Source organism: Manis javanica, chromosome 3, assembly GCF_040802235.1.
Source record: "Manis javanica isolate MJ-LG chromosome 3, MJ_LKY, whole genome shotgun sequence".
NCBI lineage: Eukaryota > Metazoa > Chordata > Mammalia > Pholidota > Manidae > Manis > Manis javanica.
In genome coordinates this window covers 200,929,904-200,953,509 of record NC_133158.1, presented here as the reverse complement: position 1 = coordinate 200,953,509, position 23,606 = coordinate 200,929,904, and the positions used below count along the sequence as shown (strand labels likewise).

Below are 23,606 nucleotides of genomic sequence, written 5' to 3'. Positions count from 1 at the left end.
CTCGCTCCAAGAATCTGCCTGAATTGCACCTCGTTGGGGGGAACATTTCTCACCACCCTACCTTAGATGGTCCCTTCCCAATCACCTCACCCCCCCTCCCCTGGGACCTTGCTTTGTTTTTTCATGATGCTATTATATATGTGTGTATATAGTATATACACACTGTATAATTACTTGTTATTGTCTGCCTCTCCCCCTGGGGTATAAACCTCCTAAGGACAGTAACTTTGTTTTGATCACTGCTGTTCCCCAGAACCTAAAAAGTAGCTGGTATATAATAGCTGCTCAATTAATATTTGTTGAATGACTGACTGACCTTTTTTTTCACCCCTGTGGTACATTCACCTCACAACAGCTTCTCACACTATTCATCAAATACTTAAGGGTACTCAGATCCTTTTATACTTAATTCTCATTTTATGGCATCTCCTTATGCTTGGATACTGATGGCAAAGAATGAAAATAATCTAAAGGGAAAGTGAATGGACCTTTCTAATCACTGAGATGTTCTTCTTATTTCTGATCTGTTATGAAACTAAATAGATGCAACAGAAATGTGAATGCCCATTATACATTTTGTTGTAACTACTGGAAATGTCCTTCATTAGCAGCTATTTTACAATTTTATTAATTATACCTAAATGAATGACTTATGAGATCAATAATATAATGCAATACTCAATGGACTGTTCCTTTAAACCTTATATTCAAGAACGAAGTTAAGTAAGATGGTGTGCGGTTCTTCTCTAACATCTGGTAGCCTAGGATAAATTTGATTTATTGATCTCTCTTGTAAGGTTAAAAATAAGTAACCATCCTCAAACTTCAATCTGTCCTCAAGTGAGTTTAGTAAGCACCCAAATTGAAATACGTTCTTAAATGACTATGGTCAAAATACAAATTTTGTATGAAGATTTCACAACTCTTTGTTAATCACTTATGGGATTTTTAACATAAAATTTTGGAAACGACTGCCTATATTTGTTCATAGTAACACAAGATATTTAGAAGCCTTGGACAAAGGCCCATCTTGTGTGTGACCACAATAATTATTACAGTATAACTCAAAACATCATGAGCCTTATCTTTGCTCCTTAACAACTTATGTCCTCTAGTAAATTTGCTTTTTGCTTTATAAAATTGTTCTTTGCTTGTTACAGGAAACTAGAAAAACACAGACAAGTGGGGAAAAAAATCACCCCACAATCCACAGATCCCACCATCACCCAAAGACAACTGCTATGAGCATTCTGGTGAACTTTCAATTTATTCCTTTTTCATGTCCAAATGGCTTGTTTAAAAAGCATTAATTACTATGAAAGGCATGTAATTCAAGGCAAGTCTTAGTATGACACCAGTGATGATATTTTTAAAATACCACATTTTCAAGTGATAAAAGTAACAGTTGGGAGATAGACCGGAGTGCTTTAAAAATTAACATTTTTCATAAAAACGAAAAACAATTTAGCCAAAAATAGCGTCAAAAATAACTTTCACATACTGAAAGCATGCCTACATGTTAAAAGCATTTGCAAGAGTACACATTTTTTTTTTCTGAATAAAATTTTCCCCTGCTTTTCTTTTGGCAAGCACCTACACAGTACATACAAAAATCAGTGAACAAAAAAATAATTGGTATGAGTCATTTTGCCTTTAAGACAAAACAGTTACCTAAAATCCACATAACCAATTAATTGCTGTCGCCATACTCTAGAAAAGACTGGCAGCCAGAGTTTGGACCTAATCTTCTTTTGTGAATCATTCTACCTCTGGGCTATCTGACTCCCTAATTATTCTGTCTCCCCAGCCTCTTTCCCATTCCTGTAATACAGCCGATTTCCCTGATAACCTAACCACTGCCTTTCCCAGGACCCACCCATTCATGAAGCTTTCAACTGAAGGTCCCTGAGCCATATTCCATTCAAGTTAAAAGAGGAGCAACTGATCTGAGTGACTCATCCCTAGATACTTAAGGCTGGAAACAAGATTCTGCAAATGCATGAGTCATTTTGACTGGAGAACCCTGAATGGGAAAAAGGTACCCAAGGGTGCATGTAACAGGACAGGGAAATCACGAAGGCAGTGGGTGCCAATAAACACAAGACATTAAACAGCATCCCTTGGTCTCAATATCTGCTGTCTTAGGATGAGTCCTACTTGCCAAATACCCCTTACGAGTTTTTTTTTTTCCCCCAACATTTCCATCTCTTCCAGCTGAAAATATCTCCATTGACTCTTGTTGCTCTTCGGTCTACCATTTTTTCTGCAGTTGCATTTAAAATATGGTTCTGCTGAAGCTGATCTCCTTGTCCAAAGCTCCGGGCATATCCTTCCAGAGAGATCTGGCATCAAGCATTCAGCACCAGGAGATACAAGTTAATTTTTCCTTTGTTCAAAATGAAAGGAGTTTAGTGTTGTTTTCTGATTATAAAAATAATATATGCATACTATAAAAGTGGAAGTCCATAAAATAAAAGTAAAAATCACTTGAAATCCTGACTAAACTGAGGTAACAGAGGTAATGTTTCTACATATATCATTTCTGGTTTTTTCCCTGTAGGCACACATTTCACAAATCATGGGATCACACCATTCACGTGATTTGTAACTTGCTTTATATTCTCATGGACTGTAAGAAAAACTTAACCCTCGCTTCTGGCTTGGGGTTCTCACTGAAGGAAGATGACTAAGAATCACTGCTTTATCTGTATTTTTAGTAGTTCCTTTAATTTGCAAATTATTCATTAAGGCTCCAAGTCATCATATGTGTAAACGGTAGTCTAAAAAAAAGTGATTTGAATACTTGGTCTCCCACTTTACTTTTCTTAACTTTTAAAGATTATAAGAGTAATGTAAAGTAATAGTAAAAAAAAAAAAATAGAACAAGAATATAAACTGAAAATAAAAGAGCACCTCTCTCTTACTATCCTTCTCCCAGTCCCTGTGCTTTTCACTCCTTAGTGCGCATCACTAATTAAGAGTTCATCTGTCGAGAATTATCTATGCATATGCAACCATATTACATGCACATAAATGTACCACCTCTTTTTTTTTAAACATTATAAATGGGATCATGTCACATATGTTGTCTGCATCCAGTTTTCTGTTTTTGTTTTTTATATTTAACAAAGTATCTTGGACATCTCTTCAGATAAATGCCTACAGAGTTCCTTCATTCTTGTTTAATGGCTGTGGAGTTCTCCATAGAATTTCCCACGGTTCATTTCATCAGTTCCCTACCTTTGGGATGTTTAGTTTGTTTTCAGATCTGTAGGCTGCAAAGCACATCCCTGTCCATGTACCCTACATCCTTGTCCACAGGCCTTAGTGTTACTTGCTCAAGTCCATTTGTAAATTAAATTCCTAGAACAGGACATCAGGTTCTAAGCTTACAAAACAGCATGGTGCATATTGCTCTGTAACTTAGAGAACTCACCCTTATTTACATGTTTAATGGAGTATTTTATGTACGTCTTGCCTCATGTAAGCCCCACAATGGCTCACACTAGAAAAAGGGAAGGAGAAGACTGAGCTGAGACAGGCCGTGGGTAGAGAGCAGGTAGCTGAGCGCAGACATGGTATGTGTGTGGCGATCCCCAGCTCCAGCAGGCCCGTCTCTGTTGCTTCTCTGAGGAGAAATGTGTGAAGCAGGGAGGCGTGTAGCCTGGCAGCTGCTGAAAACCGTTTCACACTTCATGTGTAAAAAACAATGGAGGAAGTGTCAGAAGATTTGCAGGACATGTTTCCCAAGCAAGGGGAAAACGCCATGTACATTTTTTAATAATTTGAAAGAAAAAAAAGATATTTCCACTTCATGGGCTGCCTGAATTCCAGAGGGATTCAGGCCTGAATTCAAAGTTTCCCTTTAGTATTTATGAGAGTCTCCTATGTGAACGTTTGCCCTATTTGGATCAAAGTCTAACACTGCCCTTCAATAAAAGAACTTACATCAAAAGAGAAGCTCACCTGATAAATTGTTGGCTCACGGATGGGAAAAAAACTCGACTTGAAATAACTTCAAGCTTTTTAATATGAGATAAAATGACATAGGGAATTCTATGCCTGGGAAGTTTATTATTACATGTGAAAGTCAGTGTAGTAATAACATTAATTCAAGCATCGGCCTTTCACACCAAACCGTCTAAAGTCTTCATGTACCTCCATCTGCCACTCTCCGCCCAGAAATGCTGCTCTCCGGTTTCTCTGGTGGTTCGCGGTTACGTCTCAATCTGAGATGAGAAAAGTCAACTCAACAGTCCTGCAGGCTCTCTCCTGTCAAGCTTAACCATTTAATTCTAAACAGAAACTTATGTCATCCTAGTGTTCTGCTCACATTAGAGTCCAACTATATTTGACAAAGGCTTTATCTCATGTTTTATATTTATTAAAGGTACCTGCTTTGACTTGTCATCAAAAACAGATCTGTGTTCTACTCAAAGTACAACACATCAACACTAGTTTTACAAACAACATAGCTTTTCAACAACATACTTTCATCTGAGGATTGATGAGCAGCTGCCTTAGGAAGATAGTAATAGCCATTGAGACAGTTCATACCCACCAAGGAGCTTACCGCTAATAAGCAAGAAGGCCAAGGAGGAAACAGAAAATTCTAAATATCCAAAGACATCAAAGGAAGCAGCCCCTGATCCAGTTTTGGAGTGGAAGGGAACGATTTCCAAAGAGAGCACAGGCTATTTTTAAAGAAAGGTAGCATATAGGGAAGAGTGCCTGTGTAAGCCATCCGAGTTTAGACTTTATCCTGAGGGCAGTGGGAAGTCAGGGGACCAAGAGGACGTGATGGGATCTGCCTTCTAGAAGGATCACAGCTGCAGAACGCAGACAAGGGATTGATGGGGGTGACACTGGAGACAGGGAGGCCAGCCAGAGGCCGCTGTTATAATCCAGAGGACTAACGATGGAGACTTGCATAAAGTTACGGGCAGTTGGACTTGAGAGAAAGGAACACAGGCGGTGGAGATCGAGGAGGAAGAATCAATGTGGAAGGATGTGGGAGCTGAAGGGAAGTGGAGGGCGAGCAAGAGGTAAAATGATAGATGACGCAGTAAATCCTGTCCTTCCCGCCCCTCCCTCTCAGTCACCACCTTGCCTTTAGGCTGCGATGCCCGCCTCCCCACTGCCACCACCTGCATATCGGAGCCGAGGGCTTTCTCCAGCTACCGAAGCCAGAAGACTCGAGTGTTGAGGCACGCCTCTCTTGGGAGAAGATTTAACCGATGACTGACGGCACAAATATCCCAGCTCTCCCACCCCGCAGAGAGAAATCGCTGAGATGTGCATCCGTCCCCCAGTGCTCCCCAGAGTTCCCCAGGGAAACGACTCTCCAGTGTCCACGGTAGGGAACCTGCTTGGTATCATCCTTTATTGGCTGCCTCCTTTTCCCTGGCTCACTTCCCCTGCCCTCTCAGGGTTTCTTGGTCTTACTTCCTTAAAAACTACTTGCACCCAAATCTTTCTCCTGGGATCTGTTTCTGGGGGAACCCAAATGGGGGGTTCAACCTTACAGTTTGTTGCCGTGGTGGGGTGACAATGATACTATCCACTAAGACAGAAAAAAACAAAGACAGGATAGGGAAGAGGGTTTCAATGAATGAATGAATGAATGAATGAATGAATTTTGGAAGGGAGATATGGGGACAGTGGGAGGTAGGGGAAACGATTCATTTATTTTGGGACCTATCGAATTTAAAAAGCCTGAGGGACCTCTGCATGGAATTTCTCAACAGAACTCTAGCAGATGGTGCAGAAAACCTAATATTATTCAGCAAATGCAAAGACTGCCCATACTTTTGTGCTGCTAGTTAAGATCTCCCTTTTCTGGATGTTAAACTGAGAACAGAAATGGTAAGTACTTTGCTAAAGTAAAGTAAGAGGGAGAACAGTGAAAAAATGAGCCCCTGACTGTCATTTCTACAACTACATCAAGAAAAGGCTGTGGTGTAATGTGGGCGTGTCTTTTTTACCACGGAGAGGCACTCGTTTGGCCTACATACAGGAATACAGAATGGGTCTGTTCGAATGGAAGTATATGGTCTAGTTTGCAAAGGAAACGACTTTTTTTGTCTTCCATCCTGATTACTAGGGGGCATTGCTGCCCAGAATCAGAATAAACACAAAGAAGAAATTGCATTAAATGAGAATACATATTTTTGATACCAAAGGAATGGGAGAACATACTGTATATACAGAAAAGGCCTTGTAGATTGAATTAGCCAGTCGCAAACTGAAGCCAGGGGTTACAACATTCCAATTTTCAAACAAATACTCCTCACCATCCATTACCTATACTCAAGGATTTGGCCTTTTCTAGCACTAGTCATTCTCAAGACACCTCAATAGCCTTGCAAAAGTACAATCACCACCACAGGCACTGCTGAAGCCTTACCAATGGCAGGCAGAACATTCTACCTGAGCTCATACACATCTGCTCTGCCCCCGGGGAAGATACCGTGCTAGGGCCCAACTGGCCACAGCCCGGGGGTAACCTGTACCTGAGAAGAAAAGTCCTCAAATGGGGGTTTCAAAAGGACTTTTGGATGTTACCATTTCCCACAAAGTACAGATGTGAAAGTGCCGATGACTATCTTCAATACCAAGTGACTCAACCCTGTGCCATTTGGGGGGAGACAAAGAGGCTTGCTGAAACCACCATGGTTTTTTTTTTCCTGTCTTTGTGGCTTTCTATAAATAGATCAGGGGTGGGGGTATCTAAACTGGATATAAATTTCTTTTTTGGAAAGTTTATCACACTTAAAAAAACGTGCCTACCTGTCAGTGTGTGAACCTCACATCTGCTGGTCTGCAGCAACCTGATTAGTTATATTTTTGAAAAGGGCAAACTTGGACACTAAGTGGACAGTGCTTAATGCAAGGCCTTTCTTTACAGAGAGTTTTTAATGGAGTCAATAGCTCCCTTTTGGAATTCACCTATACTCTTAAGACCAGACAGGCTGGGGAGGGACAGATGGGGTGAGCTGTGAACACATCATTTTTAGCCTCAAATAATGTTACCTGGGTCAGAAAAATCAGTAACAATGAAAACTCCCTCCAGTAAACAGCTGGCCCACAGCTCATCTACTGCAAGTGCATCAAGAAATGCTATGAGCCGTCCAGACGTTTCCCAATTTGAAACACAACAGGAATCAGATACATCAGCCTACATGTCATTCGGTTCAGGGCACTAAGTTCGTGCTACAAATGGAAGTGTCCTTGCAAACTAAAAGGTGTGTGACTGAAGACGGCTGCCATCATCATCACTGTTGTAGCCCCTGACTGTCACCAGTATGGATGGCCTGGAGGCGACCACTTGGCATCGAGACCCACCTATTTTTGGGAGCGAGCCAGTTAGCCCTAACAAATGCAGGAATGCTGTCGTAAGCATACACCACAGTGAGTTTTCACAAAATTGCGTATGGATGTCAGCAGCAGCCAGACAAGAAACAGAACATCCCAGCTTCCTAGGAGCCCCTCTTGTGCCCTCTTCCTGTCTTGTGTCTTTCAAGAATTATTTATGGAGACTGTCCCTTCCCCAACTCTTAGTTGAGGCGGGGGGGTGTTCAATTTCGGAGGTAAAGCCCCTCGACTACTCTGACTTCCCCCTGTACCAGCATATAGTTGGGGCCCTACCAAGAAGATAAAGACTGGGCTGAAGTTGCAGAACCATTACAGATGGCAGAGATTTTGAAAAAGAGGGGAAGAAGCATGGAGATCTGTTCTCATTTTACTGGAAACTGATGAATCCAGGGTTCTCCAAATTCCCAGTCTAGAGCTTTTCCCTCTGGACTGCCAGCCAGATCACCACTAACGTCAGCGCTCCGTGTTTTATTTAACCAGGGGTTTTCACACAGCTTCACGAAATTATTTCTACAGCCCAGACAATCCATTCAAGATTACCAAAAAGTGACATCAACCTGGAAGAAACGACCCTACTGACTATGATAACCAGATATGATAGTGTTGAAGAAGTAAGAAAAAGAGAAATGGAAGAGGACAAAAATAAGATTACATTAATAAATAGGACATTCTTATCTTAAAAATTCTTTGAAATATTTTATTTTTATTTCTAGCTAAAAGAAGGCAATACGTCAATAATACTTCCAATGCCAACTGTGGGTGCATGTGGGCAAACAGGAGGAGTTGTGCCCTTTTGCTCACTGCCAGGGACACAGCTGACCGAGTCGGCAGTGTGACAGGGCAGAAGAGGAGATTATGTCCCTTGCCGCGCTGGGTTTGAACTCCTGTTCTGCCGCTCACCTACTGAAGGACTTTGAACAAGTTATTAAATCCCTCTGCAAAAGGTACAAATTTCCAGTTGTAAGATAAATAAGTTCTGGGGATGGAATGTTCAGCGTGGTGACTATAGTTTAACAATACCATACTGTATATTTGAAAGTTGCTAAAAAAGTAGGTCTTAAAAGTCCTCAAACAAGAAAAAAAATTATAACTATGTGAGGTAATGGATGTTAACTAGACTTACCAGGGTAATCAATTTACAGTTTATCAAATCCTTGTGTTGTGCACTTTAAACTAATACAATGCCGTATATCAATTATGTCTCAATGGAACTGAAAAAAAAGTTATTAAACCTTTCTGAACCTGCATCTAGTCACCTGTGAACTGAGCATAATCCTCATGTCTCACTGAAGTGTTTTCAGAATGAAATGAGATAACTTAGGTCCTTACCTGACAATTTAGTAGGTCCTTGACAACCGTTAGCTTCCTTCTCTGCACAGAACGAATGTGTTTAATTGAATAGGGCCTTATGCTACAAAATGACACACACCAGCAACACCCAATGTTCTATTATTTATCTGTAACTTCATCTGAATTTAAGAAGAATCTGCTGTGTTTGAAAAAGGATTGGAGGAAAACACTTTCCTGTAATCCAGGACAGCTTGGTATGTCTCTCTCTCTCGTGCATGTGCACATGTGCTCTTAATATAAAGGAAGGCAATGTGCAGACCTTTTACACTAACTGTCTGAAAGAGGCCATTCAAATCTGGCCAGTGGCAAAGCAGGCTGAGAGTTAGGGACACAGGTGGCACTGTAATACAAGGAATCATTGATTTAGATTTTAGAAAAGTATATGACATGGTACCACTTAGATTGATGAGCAGAACAGAGAGAGGAAAATGGATCAAGTGTTTTCATGGGGACAAGGCAGACCGTTCCAAAATGGCCTTTTTATGTGACCTCAGATCCTGAATGGCATATCAAGTCTTGAAAGAAAATCTCCCCATCTTATTTGCTTCTTGTTTCTATGTGTTAAAAAAGTTGTGGGTTTTTTTGAGTGGAAGTTAGCAAGTAATGGGCGTAGAGGTGTACAAATATACTTGCCGGTATGTTTTACATTGTCTAACTCTTAAGCCGCATCTGAAACAACAAACAGAAGCATCGGTGCCTGCAAAAAGCGTGAAAGCATTCCATGGCGATCCACATTTTCGTTCACACCCGCTCTGGTTGTGTTTTTGTGTTTTGGCTTAATACAGAGCAAACATACGGCGACTTCAAAATCATAATAAAAACAGAATTGAAGCTCCACATTGTTTAAAAACAGTGCTGAGATAGAAACACTTCTCTTAGCAGTCTTTGCTTAAAGAAAGGATGATGGGAAAATGTAAACAGCTGCAGGTACAATGGTAATTGGTCTCCTCCTCACACAGACTGCCCTGCATGCCCCGAAAAACACCTGACCTGAGAATGTTTCTTCCATTAATGCACATCTTTTACAAAGTGTGACAACTGTAAATTAGATGAAGTGCGTTAAGGTATACATGGTCTGTGATTTCTATCACCCTGTGAGTAGGAAGTTCTTTCCTTTCTTTTGTAAAATCACCTCCAGCAATACCACCACTCAGCCATCTATTCACGGCTTTAGGGATATCCTGTCCTCATATCCCTCCACCCGAAGGTGACAGTGGCTTTTAACTCATCATGTTATTCAGGATGCCTACTGTTACCTCTGTCTAAAATAACTGCAGCAAGTAAGAGTGTTTAGGTCTTGGCTCACGAACATTCTTTGGTTCTCAGTAGAGTCCGTCTAGAAATAGTGGCAAGAACTAAGACCAGGACACTGTGAAGCTCTGTTTATTCTGCGTCTCGGGATGGTGGCAGCTGTGTGTCTCAGATACCATCTGCTGAAGGCAAATGCCTAGTTAACTGTGCTATTCTCGATTTCCTCACAGTCCACCATCCTGCCCACCTCTCCCTTCTTTGCTCTCCCCACATGGCTTGCTTCGTTCTCCACAGGCCTGAAACACATTCCCAACACACTGGGCGGGTCCCTTTGGCCTGGAGCTATCAGGCGCTTACGACACTCTCACGTGGCATGCCTCCCCAGCCCCGGGGTCCTACCCCAAAGGTATCTGGAAGAGAATTTCATCCCATTGATAGAAGGTATAGAAATACATAGCGATGTAGACTGTTGAACTGATGCTATGGATTTTCAGCACTTGCAAGGGATTTCTCACATTGGAAGTAGACAGGTTCAGCCTCATGAATTATGGTCTCTACTAATAGGAATCTGAGAAAGTTCTACAGGCTGACATATGTCTTTGCATTACTTGTGGAAAGAGGACATTTACAAAGTAAAAAAAGAATAAAAATAAATATTTTAACGGTAACAGTTAAACTACCTAAGAGAAGACTTCTAAGGACTTTTGAAACTTTTATCTCTATACTAACAACAAATTATTTTCTGCCTCGACACTAGAGCCAACTGTCTCCTTCCTGGCTTCCCCATTTCTGCACTGCCACTGTCATTCTTTAAATCAGCCTGCTTATAAAAGAGCTATCCAGGCTCCACTCGCCCTGTCTGGCTCCCTCACCCCCCTCCGCCTGGTCCCCCTGCTCAGGCCCTCATTAGTCCCGCTATCCTGGGGCTGCAGCATCCCCACTGGGCTCCTCTTTCTTGGAACATCTTCTCCCATGATCCAGCAATCTGTCGCCCACTTGGTCTTCCAAAATTTTCTATAATAATCCATGACTCTTATACCCCATAACTTTAAGATCCTCAACTGTAGCTTCTATTTCTTTGTCCCCAGAACTGCATTTAGCAGAGAACTAGAATAAATGTTGGTCCACAATATCTATGAGATCCTGGGATCTGACATATTTTGGGACTCATACATTTTCTGATTTCAGGATAATGCCTAAGACATGGCATGTGGGGCCTAAGACATATTTTATGTAACACTCCAGTGGGCCTTCATAATCAAGCACATTGATGTTTCTGCAACAGAATATATGAATTTCACCATTGGTGGAATATATAAAGGCTATAATAGCCTCCCATTAGGTTTCCACCAAATAACTTGTTCAAAAACTGGCTGGTAGAGCTTTTTGGATTCCAGAATTGTGGGGAAGGGGTTGGGAAGCAGTAGTAGGTACCTAATGGCCATTTATTGCTGTCTAGGCTTGAAAGAAATGTTTTCTTAAAGTCTCCAAACTGCAGTCTTTTGTTAATTCAGATTGGTCCTCTCCACAATTAGTCCTAACTATTGAGGCAGTCCTTAAAAGAACATCTCTTCAGATTATAAGAACTTCGTAGTCACAAGGTAGTCCTTATCATTTTTAATTTTTCTAATTTTGGTTCCATTTCTAGAGCGTTTTTCCCTTGCTTATTTAAAATAAGCCCTCTTTTAGTTGTCTATCTTACCAAAATATAAATTAGTCATTTTGTCCTCTGCCTCAAAAAAGGCTTTTTTTTAAGTATGGAGATTGATTAGATTTCTGAATGGTGGATTTACATTAAAAAATCCCAGTCATGCTGACTTCCCCCCAAAATAAGAGTTAACTTTTTAAATGTGAGTTTACCTAATTTGTAATATAAGTCCATCAAGCAAATCACAGAAAGCTCCCCACACACAGTCAAGCATATACTGATATCACTCTTTGAGGTTGAGTCGTAACTTGGCCAATAAACCCTTCTTAAAATATAGACAAGCCAAACATTAAGCCAGCAATGTGGAGTTCGCATATATATCATGGGATGCTGGCTGTGTGGGTCACAGCACTCTGACCGGCAATTCCTAGGCAGTTATTTTGACATTAGAAAGTCACCATTCATCAACTTAACAGCAGGGCGATAATTCGGGGACCAGGGAGATGGCTATTCAAAATGACACTGTGGGAAGTAAACAGTAGTTCAAATAGCCCCTGCTTGAGACTGGAGACATCAACTAAGCAGAATTCCTTTCCACCTCTAGAACCAGGTGTTATGTAATGTGAGTTTGTGTAAGCACGTTATTTATGGTGTTTGACTACAGAAGCCCTGCAAAGCTAAAAAACAAGAAGGTACCAGGCCTCTGGAGTGGAGAAGAAACAATCTGCCATCACAAGACTCAAGAACGACGAGGAGTTGCCTTTTCCACACTGTCTGTCACCGGTGACCTGTGAAACCCCAAGCCAGTATTTCATGTGATGTGACTCGGCTCTTTCTGAATTGCACAGTACTCAGCTCTCCAGCCACCTGTAGGCTGAGCTCCTTGGGGTGCACGGACACCTGGACTTTATTCTCCCAGGGTTCCTGGCCACCGAGCCTGCCGTAAGACCCTCCGGCATGCACGCAGCCTGGGTCTCCCTCTGCTTTCAGGCAAATGAAAGGGAATTTCAGAGAAGGGAATTTCTCTGAAATTCTCACCCTGGTTTGGAAAGAGGTAACAACACCCTCAAGTTTCCTGGCAGCTGGACTGGTGCTGGGTTGGGGCAGGTAGGACCGTGCAGTGGGTCTTAGATGTTCTCAGTTCCTAGCATCTCTGAGAACACACACACAAGCCCTGAGGGATGGCCGTGCCGTTGGTAAGGGGACAGCAAGCGCAGGTTTCCTTCTATTCCAGGAAGGAGAAATGAAACAGGAAGAGTGGATAAGGAATGTTGATGCTGAGATGGTAACCAGGAGCATTACATGGGTACATGCAGATATTCTGAGATGTGAAATCTGGAGAGTGGGATTGTCTTAAAGAGCTGTGTCGCTTCCATGGAAACCGAGGTGGACTCTGTGGCCACCGGCACCCCCCTGGGGTCATGACCTTGCCTGTTGGCGATTAGTGTTCTCACCCCGGCCCTCCTCTATTTTTCTGGCTGTCTGCCTGAAATACTGACAATGCGTAAAGCAAATTAGTTTCAGGCTATACTTTGCTATTTCAAATAAAGAGAAATTCGCTCTATGAATGAAACATCAGCAGATCAAGAACAATAAGCTTCCAAAGCAAAATTGAAGAGCTTTCTTACTGTCTGCATGCTCTTTCAGTAAACTTTTGTGGTTGTTTAAATTGAGTTTCTCCCTTTTTTAAAAAACCTAGCTTCATATGAATAACTTTAACACATAAGCTGAAAGTACCTGAAAACTCACACATTTCAGAAAAGTAATTTCTAAGCAACCAATAGTAGAAGCAAAGTCAACAATGTGCTTGGACAATTTCCATACCTGGAGCTGATATTCTTCCATGAAGCACAGATTCACTGGGCAGCAGGTCTTTTGTGTTGGAGGTGAATGGTGATTGTCTAAATGTATCTTCTGAAAAGAAAGGGCTGGGGGTGGGGGAGGAGTGAAGTTTAGTAAATTAAAGTTATTTATGATACCCAGAGCGGTTGGCCCCAAATATAAATACACACACATACATACATGCTGGATAAGGTGTTTTTCTAAATGGTGTTTAGAAACTGTAAGGAGATTGTGCTTAAAATGGAGAAAGCAAAAATATATTACATCAGACAAGCTCCATCTGTCCACTCTGCCTATTGGTTTTACATTTAATGTGAGTATATGAAACAGCACCTTTCAAACACCGTTAACACCCCCGCCCCCAGTCAGGGCAGCTGTGCAGTAAATTACACTCTTAAACTCTATGTTCTCTGAGTGTGCTGGGTCCAAATGAGACCAACTGCCTGGGTCAGAATCAGAGAGGCCTTCTCAAGGATGTCCCCAGAGTGGTGACAGATTCACCCTGGCTCACCCACTTTCTGTCACCTGATCCCTCAGGGACGACCGGCACACCTCGGAAGGACAGACAGCTGGAGTCGGTGGCTGTTGCGTGGAAGGACACAGCTCACTGGTTTCCAGAACCTGAGACTGCCTCCGAGAACTGCCTCGGTTCAGGAGTCAAGCCAGCTAAGAAGGCTGTCAGAAAGGACCTTAGGGAGCTCCCTTGTTTTCCATGAAACGGAGGCTCTGGCCTGAGTGATTCTAGGCGCCTCTAGTGACTCGGCTGGAGCTAGAACCAGGCACACCAGAGACCCAGCCAGGGCTCTCGCCTAACACCACAGCCACACTGAACACAAATTCTTTGGATGCTTTTAATCACAGGATTTTAAGTCAGTCACAGCAACCACCTTCCATGCCTCTGAAGTAAACTGCACTGCGATCATGGTAAGAATACTGGAATACCACCCAACAGAGTCCAACCTAGAGAATGCAAAGCCCTGTTCATTTACAACAAAGGAAATTTAATCAAGGGAACTGGGTAGACAGGGGGTGGAAGGCTCACAGAGGGCATTTACAGCCCACAGATGGAAGAGCAGGAGACCACCACCCCACCCCCCAGGCTGGAAAGAGGAGTTAAATGGGGGGCAGGGTGAGGCCACCTGGTGAGAGCTGGGGTCATGGAGATGGAGCAGCTACAGGAGACCCAGAGAAATACCCCAGCTCTTCCTTAAGCCCCGCCTCAACTACCCCCACCCCCACCCCCGGAGGCCCTCTAATTGGCTGAACCTTCCAGAAGCTAGAAAAACACAGACTGTGGGGATCAGGGGAAAGAAAAGACCTGAGTGCACACAAACCTAGGATTCTCATGGCTTGTGTTTCTTTTCTAAATGTGCCACAAGGCTACTTATTATTACTTTAATAATAACAAACAGCATTAAATATTAAAAAGTAAATATTAAGGCAAAAGCAGAAGACATATACATATTTTATTTTTTAAAAGTAAAACATTAATAAACAGTATAGATAGACATGACTGTTTCAGCTAAATTTAGTGCAACTTTGTGTTGCATGTTTTTTAGTTATATCATAAACATAAAACAATTTAAAGAGGTTTAAAAAGTGGATCTGCTATAGGCTAGGAGTGATAGGAAGTGGGGAGGCCCGTTGTTTTTGGCCAAACATCCCATAACCTGCAAGTGATACACAATACGTGAAAAGGTAAGATAATTCCACATGGTGGCTAGAAGCATGTGCTCAAGGGTAGGCAGTGCTGGGCTCAAATTCCAGCTCCACCACTTCTGGCTGGGTGACCTAGCACATATTATTTAACTTCTCTGAGTCTTTGTTCCTTGTCTCTAAAATGGGTTGGTAACAGCATCCAGAGCTCACCGAAGACCCGTGAGGACCACATAAGACAGACCATCCAATGAGCTTTAAATAGTGCCTGGCAAACAGTAACTGCTCAATAAATGTAAGCTATTTTTTATTTGTATCTCTGTTTAGATTAAGGAGAGCATAAATTAACCACTTCACAAGGTGACAGAAAGTGTAGGGTTCCCTTACGTAAAATGAATGAAACAAAGGCTGCTCTGATTTGGAAGGGTCACTTGACTACTGGGGTGAGCAGGTTAATTTCCAACTCCTCCATAAAAAAAAACTGCTTAGAATCAAAAACTTTTAAGGAAGTAGAGACCTTAGAGGACTACTGGCCAAACTCAGGGAGTAAAATTTCTCAAATCCCACCTCATTAGCCCTGCAGCTTCTATGCAAGGTGACAATGGCATCCTTGTGTCTGAGTGGATAGTTCACAGGGGAAACACCACGGATTGGCCCCTTGGCACAGGACAAAGGTCAGGCAACGGATATAGAAATTACCCTGACACCTGCGAGTTTGGGAGAGTCCACAGAACTTTTTTCTGAAATGTGGGGACTTCTTCCCTTCAAGAGTCCCAGAGTCCCTCTAAAGGGTGTCTAGAAATATCATCCTTCCTGCCACAGAGAAACATGCATGCTGCCCTCATCCCTGGGTTTTACAGTAACTGTTCAGTGAGTTTGGCTGCAAATCTCGGGGAGCACAATGACCTTGTGGGCATGTGACAGGAAACTGCATGGTGACCAGAACCGTGGAAGAAAGGGTGCTGGGTTCCTGTGGGGGTCTAGCCCAGCCGGGAAGGCCAGAACGGCTTTCCTGCAGAAGCCACAACTGAGCCGAGACGTGAATGAACTGCAGAGCTGTCAGGTCCCAAAGGGCTGGGGAAAGAGTCCCCTGCACACCGAGAGAACACAGCCAGTGAGCAGAGCTGGCAGAAGGCTCATCGTGGAGGAGATGGGGCTGGGGTGGCTTTGTCCTAACAGGAGAGGAAAGGTGGTGGGGATGGAACAGGATTTTGGCTTGCAGAAGACAAGGCAGGCGGTCAGAGTATCAGTCCACATGGGACATGGTGACACTGGTGGCCAATGTTGTAAACCAGCAGCGACACATGCAGACTGAAAAATACCTTAAGAGACAAGGCAGTAAAGACCACAGGTACATTTAAACCAACCCTAAGGTTTTTGGGTGGCCCAGGCAAGGCCACCATGCTCCATGTGGGAATCACCCCCTCGGCTTGGCTTGCAGGGGAAGCGGGCGGGCTTTGCATCTTCCCATCACATGCCCTCTGCAACTGTGCAGGTTCCCACTGACGGGGGAGGGCAGCCCTATTATTACCGAGCTGCTCAGAAGAAACTGAGTCGAAAGGGAGACAATCACTGAGGGAAACAACATTCCAAATAATTTTCTACCCTGGATGCCACTTTTATCCTGTATAGAAAAGATTTCTTCTGAGGGAGCAGAGAATTAGAAGGGAGTCACACTGACTACTAAACAGGCACAGAAGGAAAAGCAATGTAATGGGGTGAAGGATCGAGCAAGGAACTTTCACAAGTCAAGGCAGCTTTAGCCTCGTGGAAGGTCTGATCTATAAGGAGAAGATACCAGGTTAACAGAGCGCCCGTCCAGGGCCGAACACGCCACAGCAATGCCCTGCATTCGCATCCATTCATGCCGGGAGGGGAGGGGCGTGGTGGTTTAACCCAGTTTGCAATCAGAGGGAGCTGAGTCTAAATTCTATATTGGCCACTTAATAGGTTAGTGACCTTTGGTCAAGTCAACCACCTCTCTGGGCTATTTCATCATTAGAGAAAAGGTTTAAAAATGCCATCTTTATAGGGGTGCTGAAAGAGTTAAATGGGACATTTCATGTCTTAGTACTTAGTACATGCTCAATAAAACAAGGCAGCTAACACATACATTGCTTATGAAATATCTGGCCCTGTTCTAAAGGGATTTGCATGTATTAACTTCACTTAATCATTATGAGGACCCTGTGGGGTGGCTACCATTACCATTATCTGTACTTTACGGATGGAGAGACTCAGGCAGAGAGAAGTTAAGTAACTACCATGCCCAGGAGCTGTGCCAGGATTTGAATCCAGGCAGGTGGGTAGTACAGTCTGCACTCGCACCCACCAAGCCACACTGCCCCTCGTGCGGTCTCTTAACATCCAGGCAACTCGTGGACAATTCAGAAGGGCAGATCCTTCTTGGAATGGATAGAGCAAAAGGGAGAGAGAGAAGGAGGCTTGAAGCGGGGATGTGGGCAGCCACTGCAGTATGCAGGGTCCTGTGTGGCTGAAGGAAGACTTTTTCAATTGAGAAATAGAGCACGTGAAAATGACTCAGTCTATATTTCTCTCCAGAAGTTAAGATGTGCCCCAGTTTTCTAAAACATCAGCAACTCAGGGGTCTGGTCAATTTGTACACCTAAGCATTCACCACTGCCTGTATCCACTGCTTCTGAGGGCAAGTTTGTCTCTGTGTTTAAGCCTGAATGATTACAGGGAAGGGTAACAAGCTCATTAGGCATTCGCAAACCTCTGTCTCAGCACAGATATGAAACTCCCGGTGGCACTATGACCACACAGACATCTGTACCTTAACGTTTTCACTGCCGAGAATGGCAGCCATGTTTCATGAAAAAGAGGAGGTAAAACCAAACTTGGAACATGCCCAACATAGCGTGTGCTGGTTTAACAGGATTAGATCTCCAAAAACGTCACTCATCTGAGACTCTCTGCCCTTGCTGCGAGGGCAGAAGACACTGCACTTGCACCGTGGCACTGAGCAGCATACTCCTCAGGATGCTGAGCTGGTATTCCTGACTCTTCCCCTTCTCCCATGCCTCATGGTGTTCGTAAAGTGCAGGAGCCCATCCGCCCTCAGTACACGCCTGGCTTTGCAGCGGCCAAGGTGGGCCATGCGTTGTGCACAGTGAGGTGCCACAAGTAGTGGGAGAGGGTAGTGGAGAGGCAAGTTCCAGAAGGTGCCTGGCAAAGAGGAACTAGGTCTGCATCCTCCCCGTGAGGAAAACAGTAAATAGAACACAGGTTTTTAAGATGTACTGAACTCTGAAGCACACCTATTCTGCTCTTCCACCAGTAACTCAGTGGGTTACCAATTCCTCCAGAAAAGGAGCCGTTTGTAAATGCTACATGGCTCTCACTTTTTGACTCTCCAGCTGCCTGAACTTGAGTCATTTTACTTTGAAAAAAATCTCTCCATCTGAAAATGAGCTGAAGAAATGGAACAAAGAGAAAATGGTCCCCCAAAGTGATTTATTGCTGGTGAATGTTTTTGGTAAAAAGTTGGTAGGGGAGGTTCAAACTAACAGCTAATGGAAGAGGAGATCATCACCTGGGCTCACGTAACAAAATCTTCACCTGCCACAGCACATTCCCGTTGGCCCTGGACAATAGCAGGCTACCTGGAAGGCTGAGCTATTTCATGTAAATGGTCAATAAATAATGAGGAGCAGCATCTGGAAGCCGTTGGTGTAGATTTAGAACTGCCAAGCTCCCCCATTACTTTGCCTGCCTTTCATGACTTAGAAAAGATGAAACTTTTATCTGACTTTTGTTTTTTTGGATACAAAGGAAATGGACACTGAATGTGTATTTTTATTTTTCTCCTATAGATAATCTAAGGATTGAACTATGAGGAGGCATTGCTGCCACCGTGACTGGACAATTTCAGACACTAAATGGCATGACTATAGGGTCAACAGCACAGGGCTGCAAAAAGAAAAGATTTACACTAAGTAATAAAACAGTCCATAAAAGACTATGGCTCTAAATAATGATACATTTTACTACGTGCTGATTGTGGCACAAACATTTCCACCTTTAACATCTGATTGCCAACAGAGAGCTTTGCGTCATGCAGACCAGAAAGCCCAGCTACCCAAAACCCAGCCCTCCCTGTGTGCCACTGAAACCAAAACATTCGGGGACACCTCATTTTGATAGTGACAGCAAACAAAACACAAAGGAAAAGGAAAAGAAGTAGATACAGTTTGGAAGAGAGAGTTAAGAAAAAAACTTTAAGTAATGATGCAATAATTTTAAAGAAGCAACAGGGAAGAAATACATTTTGTCCTTCAAAAAGATATTACTGATTAGTTACTCTTAGGGCTGCACTTGGGAATGGCAAATAGATGAGAAGGATTAAACAGGGAAAAGAAAATACTTTGCTCTATAATGAGTTTTTACTCTGAACCCATAATAGATCTGCATATGTCAGGGGGGAATGAAATTCTATTACATGTGAGAGGTTCAGGCAAACCAACCTGAAGTGATGGTATGACTTCCGTTTGCACATGGACAAACTTTTCTTTAATGAATAAAATAAGATGATGTATTTTCAAGTAAAAGCCATTGATTATCTCCTCAGCTATGTATGAAAAACATAACAGGGCTTCTGGATTTTTTTCCGAGAGCTGGGCAAAATATGTCCAAAGAATGTGGGTTGATTTTTATTTTGTTTTATTTTAAGGAAATCTTAAGAATCAATTATCTAACTTAGATATTTCTGAAAAATGTCTAAATCTAAATATATTGCAAAAGGAGAGCCATAGGCCCCGTTCTCGGGTGGAAAAGTTCCGTGGGAGCCAATGGTTTTCTATCTCTGGCTGCTGCGACCTGCTCCCCAGCAGACCCCAACCCCTGAGCCACCTCACCACCTCGCTGTTTGTCCCGTTACCACAGGCTGCCTCAATCTCTCCTCAGCTCCAGCTTTTAATTCAGGTCACTGAAATACTAGTTTTGTTTTGATATACCTTGTTATTTTTAAAGAACTGAAACTCCATGTATTTACCCAAAACCACGGTACTTTTATTTTTAACTCTCTGACCTCTGAATCACTTAGACCTTGAGACATACCTCAAGAGTGACGCATTGTATTAGCATTTCGAAGTGAACAGGAAGCACTTGCTGAGAAAACAATCTTCCATGCCTCCACACGCCTCCAACAGAGACAGGCAAGAGACCAGAGTCATTCCAAGAATAGATCTTACTCTAGTTCAAGGGCTTTCTAAGTGGAATAATGAATGTGACAGACTGAAATGGATATAGGTAACTTCCACATGGAATCTTCATGTATATATAATGAAAGTAAACGAAAGGACAATAAATCGGAAAATTTTTCTTTGAACAAAACCTAGGCCTTGCGAACAACAGAATATAGCCCTTGACATAGAACAAAAAGAGGTGTGTGTGTGTGTGTGTGTGTGTGTGTGTGTGTGTGTGTTTTAAGCTTTTCCAACATATCAAATAAGAAAGATAGGATTATTTGAAGAAAAGGAATAGGGGAAATATCTAGATAGTTTTAATTATCTTTTCAACATTTCCTCAAGAACTTTAAGGTCAGAAGAAACTTTCTGAGAAGCTGAAATAGCTTGCAAGAAAACATGCTCACAGCTTAACAACAAAAATACTGCCACACTTTATTTTTAGATACTCCATTTTTTTAAAAAAAAAGATCAAATAATATTATTTTATTTTTCCACTTAATTTTCATGATTAACACAATTTTTTTCATTTTTAAGCAGTGCTTTTCTCTCTTAAACATTATCAGCATTGATTAATTTATTTGCTAATTAATTTATTTGAATAATTTATAACAGGATAATAGATACTATTTCTTTTTAATATATTTACATATCTCTGTTTTCAACATATTTATAGATGATTGCATTTGAAATATATTAAAAGCTTAATTGCTCAGATTATTATAAAAACAATTTTGAACACTTTAAAGCACTCCTGTATGGTCATTTTGCCCCAGTACAGCAATCACGGTATTTCACCTTGGACTGTAAATGGTCCTCCTAACATCCAGCTTGGGCCTCCAATTTCATTTTGGATGAGAGATTAACAGCTGCTTCTGAAACTGGCCCAGATATCAACATTTTTGGTATAAAAGTCAGTGCTATTAACATTCTTATAGTGAGTTAAAGAGGTAATCTATAATGAAAGAAAACAGTTTTAATGGTGCTGTGAACATTTTCCTTCTCTTCACCACCACAAAATGAGGATCTCCTATGGCTGAATTATTTTATTTACTTACTTATTTTAATAAAAGAGTCCTGGTGGCAGGTCAGGGGACATGGGGGTGGAGAAGAATGCTCAAGATTAAAAATGATTGCAAGTCTCTGACCTGGAGAGAACCCTGACCATCTGGAATAGCAAGTTCCCTATTCAAGCTTAAAAAGGACACAACCCAGAAGACCTCTTCTGATCCCAGTGGGCTAGGCCTGGAAACCGGGTCATCCATTATGCTGGGTGCACACATTTTCAAAGAAAGAAGGCCCACAGTGACTAAAACTTGAATTAATCGCTATATGTTGGCAAGCTCCAGCCAGGGCATTTATCTACAAATTGAGGCTGGCGCTGTAGAATCAGTGGGTTTCTAAATGGAGTTTGTGGGCAGATAGAGAACCAAGGTCACTCCATCATTCCACTACCCATACAGGCAGCAGATTTTCTTCAGTTTTTGTATTTGATGAGAAAGTTATGGTGTGTTTCTTTCTCCTCCTAGTCTCCTAGTCTATGGATGGATGTACACTCGGCAGGTTCTGATCAAAGGAACCTTTTTCAGCAATTAAAAACCAATCAAACGTATTGTTTAATTTGTACAGTGTGCAATGGTATTGGAATTTTTACGAGATAACATATCGAAGAATCTGGGAGTGAATGCTATGATATCTGGGATGCAATTTAAGACATAGGAGAAAAAGGATTAGTGAAGCCAGCAGGGCAAATGTTTGTTCGCTCTGGGTGATGGGGATGTAGTGTTCTATTGTTATTCTTTCTACTTTATCTTGAAATTTTTCATAGTAACAAAATCAATAGCAACAATCAAACAAAAAGTCTAACTCAGACGAACCACCGAACAGAATAAGCAACAGTAAAATAAATATACAAAAGAACAAATACAAATGCCTCCCCATGTACAAAATGCTTGGTATCACCAAATCAATCAATGAAAAGGCTTTACGTGTAAGACATACTTTTTAATCTCCCGACTGGTAAAATAAAAACTTTTAAAAATGATAAAGCACAGAGACCTCTGAAATATCCTGTCTCTCTTTCTCTCTCTCTCTTATTAGCTTCTGGGAGATTGTAGTATCAACCTTTTTCAAAATCAGTTAGATAGTTCATAGCAAAACCCTGCAAACTGAATGCTTTCTTGAGCCAACTTACCCTAGCATTGTTTATATTAGCAGCAACTTGGGAAAAACCAAACCAATTCAAACTCTTGATACCCAATAATGGGAGACTGATTAATAAATTATGACATGTGCAAACACTGAGTACTATCCAAACATTAAAAGAATAATATTGAGTTGTTTATTGATAAGAGAAGTTCCTAATATATTGCTAGGTGAAAAGGGAAAATTACAAAACTGTGTATATATATATATATATATATAGAATCCAGTTTTTATAGGAAAGTATACATATATAAGTAGAAGAAAATTAATTGAGTCAGAATATACACCACCAATTTAGCAGTGGCTGTCTCTGGGTAGCAGGATTGACTATCAGTGATTATTTTTCCTTCTTCGTGTTCTCCTATATTCTCTGGAAATCAGAATTATTTTTAAAACTTAAAAGATTACGTTTTACAGTTTGGGATCTTTTATTTTTAAAGAGACTCAGTCTTTTAAAGAGTAAGCTGCGGAATGATTTAATTGAAAGCAGCTGTAAAAGACATAGGTAGGGACAAAAATATCTAAATTATGATCCCACCATTATCAGTCACTTTCAATTGCAAAAAGGCCGAAAGCTCTGTTTAAAATACTGTAGAAGAACAATTCAGCATCTTATAAAGAAGTACATATTAGGAATTGTTTTTATTTCCTTCTTTGAAAAGTACAAATGCCTTTCCTTTAGGGCTGTCTTAGAGGCAGACACCAAGTGTTCAAGGAGCAATTCCTATTGCTGCAGCTCCAGCATTCATCCACTGTGGAGCCAGGACACTGCCCAGGATGAGGAGCACAATGTCAGGCCTTGGGGAGGCTGGGCCCTGCAGCTGCAGCCAACCGCAGGCCAAGGGAGCGGACCTGCACGTCCAGATCCACGAAATGTCAGCTCGTGGAGGGGCCTGGATGGCCCGCAGATCCGCAGGAATCTGACTTTACAGATAAACAAGGACAATGGGCTTTCTGCTGAAGTGAGCAGGGAACAGATGAACTCAAGTCTTCCCTGTGGTGACACCAGACTCTTTGCCTGTGGAAGTTGCAGGTAACGCCCCTGAAATGTGGATGCTCCCTGGCCTGCTGCA

General features: G+C 42.0%; 1 protein-coding gene across 6 annotated transcripts in view; it reads right to left on the bottom strand.

The window, feature by feature from the left end:
- Nucleotides 1–23,606, bottom strand: part of ZNF827 (zinc finger protein 827) — a 162,312-nt gene that overhangs the window by 40,177 nt on the left and 98,529 nt on the right. For all 6 annotated transcript variants that reach the window (XM_073232608.1, XM_073232606.1, XM_073232610.1 and 3 more), the window contains exon 8: nt 13,448–13,551. In XM_073232608.1, coding sequence (XP_073088709.1) covers nt 13,448–13,551 — 104 coding nt within the window. The remainder of the gene's footprint in view (nt 1–13,447; nt 13,552–23,606) is intronic.